The 12,161-nt window shown below is 36.8% G+C and overlaps 1 protein-coding gene across 1 annotated transcript in view; it reads left to right on the top strand.

Moving 5' to 3' along the window:
* Positions 1-12,161, top strand: part of LOC123663630 (bromodomain-containing protein 1) — a 30,287-nt gene that overhangs the window by 15,424 nt on the left and 2,702 nt on the right. Inside the window, exons 14-21 of the mRNA XM_045598299.1 lie at positions 9-94; positions 5,712-5,850; positions 7,143-7,253; positions 7,628-7,717; positions 8,140-8,266; positions 9,756-9,863; positions 10,668-10,772; positions 11,384-11,510. Coding sequence (XP_045454255.1) covers positions 9-94; positions 5,712-5,850; positions 7,143-7,253; positions 7,628-7,717; positions 8,140-8,266; positions 9,756-9,863; positions 10,668-10,772; positions 11,384-11,510 — 893 coding nt within the window. The remainder of the gene's footprint in view (positions 1-8; positions 95-5,711; positions 5,851-7,142; positions 7,254-7,627; positions 7,718-8,139; positions 8,267-9,755; positions 9,864-10,667; positions 10,773-11,383; positions 11,511-12,161) is intronic.

The raw sequence follows: 12,161 nt of genomic DNA, 5'->3' as shown, positions 1-12,161 counted from the left end.
CATTTTAGACACACGAAGCGAACGGGGCGTATCCATAGCGCGTAGTGAGCGACGTAACCCGAGTGTACAAAGAGATACCGATGACGATAATGCGGTAACTACATTGAACGTTTAATTTTTTTTTTTATTTTTTTTTTTATGTCACTAGGTCTACAAACAAGCGTACGGCTCACCTGATGGTAAGCGATTACCGTAGCTTATAGACGCCTGCAACACCAGAAACATCGCAAGTGCGTTGCCGACCCACAATCCCCAATCCCCCCCACGAGCTCTGGTCACTTTACTCACCAACAGGAACACAATACTGCTTGAAAAAAGTATTATTTAGCTGTGGTCTTCTGTAAGGTCGAGGTACTACCCCAGTCGGGCTGCTCCATATTTTGAGCAGGAAATTCCTGCTGTGCCCTACTTCAGTTGTCAGTTTAATTCTCAGATTTTAAATAATATCAGTTTATTTTGTGTACTTTATTAGTAGACATATTTCATAATTTTTGTACGCCTAGTAGATCAAAATTCACAATTTACGGCTTGCAATGTGTAGATTGTAAGGTAGACGTATTACTAAAGTGCGTTCAACGAGCCGAGATATCAAATGTAAACAAACCAAATGCGAGCTCATTCAACTATGCAGGGTTTTGTAACCTTTTTTTTACTTACAAAAATTTTTAAAATGTAAAATATATTTATATTTTGATAATTACTGAATGAAATATAATTAATTAAATATAATTATGTATATAAGATTTTATACTTCCTTAATTATCGAAATATAAAAATCACCCCGAGCGCTTCAGGACACGGAATGAAATAAAAATAAATAATACAAAATCAAAGGGCCGTCCGCGGTCCGATTGTTTTCAAGGCCAGTTAAAATATTGTTCGACCTTACAGAGAGACGTGTAGCAGATAGCAAACAAACAAGATAGAAAGAGATAGACTATATTTTGTTTGTTCCGTCGTCACTACGAAAAAATGATGGGCTTTGTTTACATTTGGTATCTCTTCTCGTTGAACAGACTTAAGTTCAATATTATGTTCAAAAATTATTCCATATACTATATATACTAGCGGAACCTGCAAACGTTGCCCTGTCCGGAAAATAGCTACCAAATATGATATCTTACATACCGATAGCAGCGCCACCTACCGGGTCCAATTGAGATAAAAACTACCCTATCTCTCAAATTGGACCAAATTACAGATGCTTACAAAATTTGATAAAAATTGGTTCAGTAATTTCGGAGTTTATCGCTAATATACATCGTGACACGATTTTTTTTTTTTTAATAATAGGTCTTTACCTATGTAATCGCCGTTTTTGATGTAATAGGTTAACGTACTTTTTTTCTATATTTTTTATTTTTATTATTCGAAGTAATTTACCCATGGAATCAATGCAATTTTGCCAGCGTAGTGGTAACTTATTGATGCCTTTTTTGAAAAACTCTGCTGGATGAGAGGCAACAAACTCTTCAAAGGCATTATGTACTGCCTCTCGGGTATTGAATTTTTTTTCCGCCAAAAAGTTATGCAAATTCTGAAAAAAGTGGAAGTCTGTAGGGGCAAGATCTGGTGAGTACGGTGGTTGACGGAGAACTTCCAACCCCAGCTCTTGTAACTTGGAGACCGTCTGCTGTGCAGTATAAGGTCGCGCGTTGTCATGCAGGAGCAGCGAAGCCGAGCGATTGACCAAAGCTGGTTGGAGACGTGCGAGCTTCCCCGTTATTGTGCTTAGTTCTTCACAGTACACATCTGCAGTAATGCTCATACCGTTTGGTAAGAAGCTGTGATGAATTACACCGGCGCTAGACCACCAAACAGTTATCATAACTTTCTTAGGGGTCATTTTTCGTTTAGGGCATTGTTTAGGTAATGAACCAGGATCTAACCACTAACTAGCTGAGCGCTTGCAATTGTCGAATAGAATCCATTTGAATACGCAAAATAGGCGCAAAGTCGTCGAGTTGCGGAAACCAGCCCGTGTTTACCATACCATACCATCCATTTTTCGTCGCAAGTAACAATGCAATTCAATTCAATATCGTTTGTGTGTCTTTTGAGCAGTGCAAGGTACGTCTCGACGCGTATTTCGCGCTGGCGTTCATTCAATTCGTGAGGTACCCATTTGGCGAATTTCTTTACCTTCTTACCTTGCCAATTTGACGCAAATGGACCAATATTGTTTTAGTGCTAACTTCGAATGCTGCTGCTAATTCAGCTGTAGTTTGAGAATCATCAGCCTCCACGATGACCTTTAATTCGTCATTGTCGACCAATATTTTCAGCCGACCACATGGTTCATTTCTTAGGTCAAAATTTCCGGAACGAAAACGAGCAAACCAATAATGGGTGATACCGATCTGTTACGCGGGTTCCGAGTGAAGTTTTTAAAAAAAAAGGTTTTTAAGAATTACACAATTTATTTACGAAATAGAACAATAAAAAATGCTGATGCAGCATCTTAGGCTTGCACCATGGCGCAAAGGGGTGCATGTACTAGCTATAACAGATCGTTAGTAGTGTTCGCGCCGTAAACGTCGTTGATGTTGCGTGCCGCTTGCGTGCACGACGGAACTCGTACTCCATAATCACTCGAATTTTTAACATATCCATGATGACGATAAACGTACAAATGCGATGTAAACTGAACGCTAACCAGTAAACAAATGACTAAATATAAAAAAGAATTCTATATATTATTTTAAAAGCTAAAGCTTTAAAAATATTTTGAAATTCGAGTCCTTAGCGATTTTTTTTTTTTTTTTAGTTTTGAAATAGCCATTACGACGAAACGGCAATTTCATAGGTAAAGACCTAATATATATTAGTTCAATTCGTTTTTGCCATCTAACATGTCTTGTTTGAAATTGAAACGTTAGTGATATACGACATAGTAAATTTATATAAAAAAAAATACATAATGTAATATAAAGATAAGTTACGACCATCCGTCGATTTTAAATTATGGTAGAACAAACATGTGCAAATTAAAAATAATTACAAAAAAACGAAAAAAAAACCGACTTCAATTACATCGACGAGTAATACAACGTAGATCGACGAAAAAATAGTCAAGTAACTGCGCGTTATCAAAGATTACTCAAAAAGTAGTTATCAGATCTCAATAAAATTTATATGTGACCACATGACAAACATCAGCTTTCGATTAAATTAAAAATTATTAAAATCGGTACACCCAGTAAAAAGTTATTTATTATTTTCAAGAAGTTCCCTCGATTTATCTGGGATTCCATCATCAGATCCTGGTTTCCTTATCATGGTACTAAACTAAGGATATCTTCTTTCCAACAAAAAAAGAATTATCAAAATTGGTACACCCAGTAAAAAGTTATTGCGGATTTTCAAGAATTTCAATCAATTTCTCTGGGATCCCATCATCTGATCCTGGTTTCCTTATCATGGTACTAAACTTAAGATATCTCCTTTCCAACAAAAAAAGAATTATCAAAATCGGTACATCCAGTAGAAAGTTATGCGGTATAATACAACGTAGGTCGACGAAAAAAGCGTCAACTAAAAACGCATTATTAGATATAGCTCAAAAAGTAGTTGTTAGATCGCAAATAAATTTAAATGGGACCAATTGGCACACACCACCTTTCGATTAAAAGAAAATTTGTCGAAATCGGTCTACCCAGTCAAAAGTTCTGATGTAACATACATAAAAAAAACGTTTCATATTACAATGAAAATCTTTGACAGGAGACGACACCGTGCTATTTTTAATATCTAAGATTTTATTTTTGTGTTACCCACATTAGGAATTCTAAACATTTTTGAATATCATATCAAAAATTGACCGCTCCAGCGGGGTTCGAACCCGCGTCTCCGACGTACCGTCTCGGCGCTCTAGCCAATTAAGCTATGGAACGATACACCCGCTCGAGCGAAATTTTCGATATGATAATTTTAAATTACGGTTTAAGCGAACCGTGGCGCCGTCTATAGTGAGCTCTTTACAGAAACCCGTAACTATTCAAAGTTTTATATTACAATGAAAATCTTTGACAGGAGACGACACCGTGCTATTTTTAATATCTAAGATTTTATTTTTGTGTTACCCACATTAGGAATTCTAAACATTTTTGAATATCATATCAAAAATTGACCGCTCCAGCGGGGTTCGAACCCGCGTCTCCGACGTACCGTGTCGGCGCTCTAGCCAATTAAGCTATGGAACGATACACCCGCTCGAGCGAAATTTTCGATATGATAATTTTAAATTACGGTTTAAGCGAACCGTGGCGCCGTCTATAGTGAGCTCTTTACAGAAACCCGTAACTATTCAAAGTTTCATATTACAATGAAAATCTTTGACAGGAGACGACACCGTGCTATTTTTAATATCTAAGATTTTATTTTTGTGTTACCCACATTAGGAATTCTAAACATTTTTGAATATCATATCAAAAATTGACCGCTCCAGCGGGGTTCGAACCCGCGTCTCCGACGTACCGTGTCGGCGCTCTAGCCAATTAAGCTATGGAACGATACACCCGCTCGAGCGAAATTTTCGATATGATAATTTTAAATTACGGTTTAAGCGAACCGTGGCGCCGTCTATAGTGAGCTCTTTACAGAAACCCGTAACTATTCAAAGTTTCATATTACAATGAAAATCTTTGACAGGAGACGACACCGTGCTATTTTTAATATCTAAGATTTTATTTTTGTGTTACCCACATTAGACATTTAAACATTGTTTATCTGTTAATTTGAGTTGCCAACAGTTATATACAGGTACTTCGAAACTATAACCTAATATGTAACTATTCAAGCTGATTGTACTACAATTTACAGGAGAATAAGTCGTTTTTTTTTTTTTAAGAGATTGAAAATTAAAAAAATAATCGGATTATACTAAATTAACGATGGCCCGCTCAAAAAACTAGCAAAAAGAAACACGACAAGTTAGCTAAAAAATTGTAACTTACGTCGGGCACAGCAGGAAATTTCCTGCTCCAAATCTGGAGCGACTGGGGAAATACCTCGACCTTACAGAAGATCACAGCTAAATAATACTAATATATAATATAATAATTATTTGTTAATGTATTTTTTATGTATCTAATTATTTTTTATGCATATTATTATGTAAATATATGTATGTCTCAATGTAGTTATGTATGTGTGTGTATATGTGTATTATATATTATATACTAATATATTTACTTATTTATATGTTTTTTTTTTCTTTTTTAATAATTATGTAAGTTGTGTTTGTCTATTTATAATTGATTGTTCCTCCTTAATTTTTGCACACCTTAACCGCTGCTACTGTATCGTGTCCAGTACCCAAAGGTTATCTGGAAGAAATCGCTATTTAGCGATAAGATCGCCTTTGTACATCTTCTATTGTATCTTTCTTTATTTGTGTCTGTATTTCGGTGTACATTAAGAATAAATAAAAAAATAAAATAATAATACTGCTTTTTTTAATAATAATGCTGCTGTTGTGTCCCCGTGGCGAGTAAGGTGACTAGAACACCTGTGGGGAATTGGGGATATGGTCAGTAACGCGCTTTGATGATTCTGGTTTTGCAGACATCTATAAACAATGCTAATCGCTTATCATCAGGTGAGCCTTACGCATAGTTTGCTAACCTGGTTATACTCAAAAATAATTTGAAAAAAAGGACCGATAATAAACTATAAGGTGGATAAATGCTTAGTGGATTGCAACATTCCAGCACGCGCCGCCCCCGTCCCCGGCGCCGCGCAAGGTGAACCGCAACTGGTGGGCGGGGCGCGGGCGTGGGCGGGGCCGCCGGGGCCGCGGCCGCGGGGCCCAGCGCCCGCCCCGCCCGCCCCGCCAGCCGCGCGCCACAGGTGACATATCTCTTATATCTTGTGGCACACACACACACACGTCTGTTCCTTTTTTAATGAAGTAAAACTTCTTTACGCGCGCTCGACTTGGGGAGTACGCTGGTGAGTGTGTGACGAGAGCGTTAAAAAAAAGGTGTGACCGGGCGAGACGAACGGAAGTTGACAGGGATATAAGTTAGTGAAGATAGAAAGAGAGAGAGTTAGGTATCATAAGTTTTATTTCAGTCGTGTGGTCTAAAGCACACTTGTTTTTTTATATCTATTTGTTTAAAGGGTTTTTTAATCTGGCATGACAAATCCATCGTATCCTAAGCTATCATACATAAAAGTTTAATTAATCATCAAAATAGTAAAGAACATAGTCAAAAAGATGTTATACCACAGAGCACTTTCATTATTTTTACACATTCATTACTCCGACATTAAATTTAAGATTAAATTTATTTGTCACTGCTTCTCTTTGACTTCTATATTTTTTATAGTCTGCTCCTACCGTAAGCAACTTAATGCTTGCGTTATAGGTAACAGCCGGCCGTTATAGCTACATATTTTTTTAAAGTAAAAAGCAGAGATAGTGAAATTATATCCTTATTATGCATTTAAGGGTTCTACTTATGCCGTTATTTAGAAATACATTTTATTAGAAATGGAATGATGGCAAAAAAATTGATAAAACATAGAGGGCACTGTGTCAGACGCTTAACCACAGACCTTAATGTCTGCTAATGCTGGCTGCTTAATGGGGGCTTATGTAACCAATTGAACTGATCTCAGAATTGTGAAAAATATCAAAACTTTCCACTATGGCATTTTCGTCAGTCTGTTTGCCATTTCGAAATAGTAGAAGCATTTGCTTGGTATATTATTTAAAAAAAAAAAAAAAAATAGTATTCCAAGCAGTGCTTTACTTTTCATTCCTTTGAAATTTAAGTAAAAGTGTGTATGTATATGTGTATATATATGCGTATATCTGTATGTATGTATATGTATGTGGTGTATATGAGTATTATATGTTCATGTTTATGTTACATAACATTTTTGCGCCCCATCCCACACTCCTTATTTAGTCCTTTGCCCAAATGTCGCCTGGAGGAGATCGCTGTATTAGCGATAAGGCCGCTTGTTGCAACTGATGCAAATTATATTTTTATATGTCATTTTTAATACTGTTAAAACCTTGTATTGGTGTGCGCAAGTGTAAATAAATAAATAAATAAATAAACCCAATCCAGTGATTAGACTTAAATTCCATACCATAGTTTAGTTAGTTTAATATATTTATATATCTACAGACACCCCAACTACGGACTCCGAGGCACCAATAATAACCAGGAAGAGCGTAGAACGGACGCAGAAGCTGGCTACTCCTGAGAAATCACCTTCGAAACAACCAGAAGCTCCAGGTATGTTTCCTTTTTTTTGGTGGCAAATAAGCATACAGTTCGCCTATTGGCAGACGGTTACCGTAAACTATGTCACCAACATCAGAAGCATAGCAAATGCATTGTTGGCCCTACTTCTAATGGGTAGTGCTTCACCAGCAGTTTTGACTACCTTACATTTAATTACACGAACACAACACTATTTGAAAGCATTATTAGTTACATATATGTGAGAAGTACTTTATCAGTGGGACTGTTCCAAATTTTAACCGGAATAATTCCCACTGTACCCCGTCTTCAATAACCTAGACCCTGATACCATAAAAATTAGCAAAAGGTTAACAACAATAACACAATTGATTTTGATTTTTTTTTTTTTTTTTTTTTTTTTAAAGGTCTCGGGCTTTTGGGAGGATTAAGAAAGCCGACGTTGCTGGTTTCACCGTCCTCATTAGCAACACCCCCTAAGAGTTTCGGGTCTGACGGTAATATACCAATTTTATGAGTACTAAAAGTGTGATTTCTTTTTAAACTATTTACCAAAAAAATGTATTATTATTATTATTATCATTTTGATGTAATATGATCACTTCCTTAGATGCTAATTTTTTATTTAATTTTAACTTTTATGAATATGTTTCAAATATCAATAGTGATCTATATTTTGTTACGTTTTTTGCTCGTGATTTAATTTTAAAAATACACAATAAAGTTTTTAAACTTTAAATTTCAATGTTCCATCACCGTACACATCACCATAAAAAAAGATATTTGCCAATGTTATAAGTAATGCAAGTTTTACACAGTATTATCGTATTAACAATATTATGAATTTCTAATTAACCAATGAGATTTCATATTATATATATGACTTTTAATGATAATTATTATAAACAAAATGTTATAGCGACATTGCCCACATTATCAGCCAGCTTGGGCCGGGCGAATCTGGAAACCTCGCCTAGGAAAAAAGGAAGGGGCCGGCCGAGGAAACAGGACAAAGATAAGTCCGTCTCAACACCTGATCTTTTTAGGTATTAAGTTAGTAATATTACAATTTCGTCGAGATTATCAAAATATATCTTAGGGATTATAGAGTTCTACTACGACAGCTTCTCTCTTGAATTTGATATCTCTTGAATTTTATATATGTATATACGACAAAGCCAGCCCTGCGGTCACCAACCCGCCTGCCCAGCGTGGTGACTACGGGCAACACACATGAGTTCACGCCATTTTTGGCGTGAACTTGTGGAAGCCTGTGTCCAGCAGTGCATTGCAACAGGTTGAAATAATGATGATATATATATAGGGTTATTACGGTTAGGGTTTTGTGTATATATATATATATGTCTCTAAGCAAAAAAATAAATTAGAATATCATGTCCAAATTGAAAAGTTAAAGTAAGCCCTTAAAACAAACTTCTATACTCTCATAAATTTTAAAGAAATTTTATAAAAAAAATTATGTTGTTGTTATGTTATTAACCAAAAATTAAATTGGAAGGCCATGTACAAATTGACATTTTAAAGTAAGCTCTTCAGGGGCTCTAATTTACTTTCATTTAATTGGTCAACGGGCGTGCCTCGGCTAATTGATACCGTTGAGTTACTATTTCTTAGTGACTCCTAGTTCTTAACACGAATATTTTATATAATGACTCGTTGCAGTTTGTAGTGACCCTGTTTTTCTGCTCCGGGGGTTGTGGGTTCGATTCCCGCCTTGAGTGTGCGTGTAATATAATTATCTATATATATTTATATAAGTATTGTTGGTATGTATTTACCGTAAAACAAATTATATAACCCGGCTGTTACCTATAACACATGCATTAAGTTGCTTAGCCTAGGAACAGATGAATGAGTGAATATTTAAAAAAAAAATTTAAATTAATTATACTGAAAAACAACTTGTTCGAAATTTATCGCGGTTTATTAAGTTTTTTTATATGCGCGACGTTTCGGATAATTTACATTAAATCATCTAAAACAAATTGGTTGTCTGTAAATTCGGTTTACGAACGATAGTTTAACGTGAGAATATCATAAAAAAACGTTGATGAAAAATTGTATACTTTTATGAATTGAATTATTATCACCGAATTATTTCGAACTGCTAGCTCTGACGTCACCCGAGAAGAGATAAATGTGCCACAAGCCAACGCTTGGGCCGATCGTGCCTCTCTATCGCGTGTGCCACGCTCTCGCTTGTACGCAAAGTTCAGGCGGAACGTGACACTATTTCGTACGTGAAGCCGTTGTTCATCGATTTATAAGACGTTAGCACGTCAAAACTTAGTAAACCGCGAATAAAATCCGAAAAATTTGGTTAATTATCGTGTCCTGTGCCCAAAAGTTATCTGGAAGAAATCGCTCTTCAGCGATAAGATCGCCTTTGTACATCTTTTTTTTTTTTTGTAATTATTACTGTTTGTTCATATTTTGGTGTACAATAAAGAATATAGGTATTATTATTATTATTATTAATTATAATAAAATGTATATGATGTTTTTGTTGTCCAGAGGCATGGGAGGTGGCGAGGGCGCGGCGGTGCCCGGCGGGGCCTCGTTCCTCCAGTACCGCGGGCCGCCCGGGGAGGTCGGCTCGGACAGCGACCTCGCGCTGTCTAGGTAATGCTAATACTACTATGAAGCGGGACATTTTGTTCTTATCATGCTGTTTTTTAGCGCTAGAAAGGCAAAAAGTAAAATGATAGGCTATATAAAATGTAGGCTATATAAAATGTAGGCTATATAAAATGTAGGCTATAAAATATCACGTTGTGAATCATGAGATTTGAATAGTATCTAATCTATAATTTGTTGATTGATGGCATGACTCAAGGGTCTAAAGTTGTAACATTAAAAATGCAAGTAATGGTATGGTAGTGTGTCGATTAGTAAAATATGCAGAATTTTAAATCAACTTTTGTTGTATGATATTTAGAAAGCGAATGGTTTTAGTGTTTTTTTCTAAGTATTTATTTAACAATCTGATCTTCAGTGTTTTAGTTATAGTATTTATTATTGTGTAGGTCGTTCCTTTTGTATGTACAAGATGTATGTACGTTAAATTTACTGTCTACAAGTAATGTGTGTTTCTGCATCTTGCATTATTGCGCCTCTAATAAATAAAATAAAACAAGTGTGCTTTAGACTACACGACTGAAGTAAAATTTCTGTACAATAGGCCTGCACTGTGTCCTAGATATACGAAACGTAACTGGTTATGAGAGAAAGAGAGAAAGAAAATGTGTGCTTGCACCTCTCTCTTGCTCCGTTCGCCACGCCCGATCTCACTTTTCGTAACGCTCTCGTCACACATTCACCAGCTTACTTCCCAAGTCAAGCGTGCGTAGAGAAGTTTTACTTCAGCTAAACGTTTTAGCTGTTAAGAAGTTCAGGATAGCTGAATAAGTAACGTTGTACCCGCAGGTCTTCCAGCAGCAGCTCGGTGTGGTCGCAGTCGTGCTCGTCGTGCACGCACTACGACGACGAGAACGCCTCGGACCACTCCTGCTCCTTCAGCTCCAGCGAGGGGTATCTCATATTCAATTATTATTGTGATAGCTTTGGGCTATGTCGGTCTCTTCGTTCTCTCGCGGATAGTCTCATTTCTAATCCTGTCTTTGAGAGAGACCCCAGGCATAGCCCGTTCCATTGCATGTTGAGCCACTTTAAACTTGTGGACCAGTCCCTTGGTCAGTGTCCACGTCTCGGCTCTGTATGTTAACACAGGCAGGACGCATTGCTCGAAGACTCTTGTCTTCAAACAATGCGTCCGGCCTGCGTCAATCCTCCGGCCCGTTGGACCGACGATCTACGTAAGATTGCCAATGTAGGCTGGATGAGGATTGCGGAAAACCGGGACGTTTGGAGCGAACTTGAGGAGACCTATGTCCAGCAGTGGACTGCAATAGGCTGAGATTACTGAATGACTGACTGACTGATAGCTTAATCATATTTCAATATATATACTAAGTGTTCGACTCATAATTGCGTTTCTTCAAATTAAAGATTCTGTAGGTGTAATAGATCACGTGCTGTGTTGTTCTGTGTCCGACCCCTAACACAGGAGAAAATCCTAGTATACAAGTGTACTTGCTACTTTAATCACACATATTTTATTATATTTAATATATTATATTTAGCTCCAGCTATAACGACACGATGGATTCAACGCTGGACACCGGCAGTGGACCGGAGCGCCGTCGCAGAGACACGCGCTCTGCACTCGCCGAGGCTTCTGACATCGAACCCCCGACCACTCCTGTTAAGGTACACATACATGTTGTCAAACTCGCGTCCTTCCATATAACTGCGATATCGAATCGACATTATAACCTAAATATGTAACTTTACTAGCCCTATCGCTTTAATTAAAATTATTATTATTAAATAATTATTATTGAATATGTACGATTTTATTTTTGTGTTACCCACACATTAGGAATTCTAAACAGTTTTGAATATCATATCAAAAATTGACCACCACGCCACGCCAGGCCACGGTTCGCTTAAACCGAATATAAAATCATCATATCAAAAGTTTCGCTCTAGCGGGTACATCGTTCCATAGCTTAATTGTCTAGAGCGCCGACACGGTCAGTCGGAGACGCGGGTTCGAACCCCGCTGGAGCGGTCAATTTTTGATATGATATTCAAAAATAATTATTATTGATCAAACTACCATCGTGTCTACGTTAGTGTCGTGTCAACGACCGTGTCACCTGAGTTTTTACAGTTGAGTCAGTTTTTGCAGCCTCTTTACCCATGTCTTTTCTACTTCAATTCAAAATCTATCTATATCTAATTTATAATAGTAATAGTCATTTAGTTCTTTATTTTGTATGTATTTTTTTGTTTAAATCCTGAATGTCCAAAATTTTTTGAATAAACATACGACTTAATTATCTAAAGCGCATGCTG

This window comes from Melitaea cinxia, chromosome 20 (genome assembly GCF_905220565.1).
Source record: "Melitaea cinxia chromosome 20, ilMelCinx1.1, whole genome shotgun sequence".
NCBI lineage: Eukaryota > Metazoa > Arthropoda > Insecta > Lepidoptera > Nymphalidae > Melitaea > Melitaea cinxia.
Note: the sequence above shows the minus strand (reverse complement) of the source record. Positions and strands in the feature narration are given on the sequence as shown.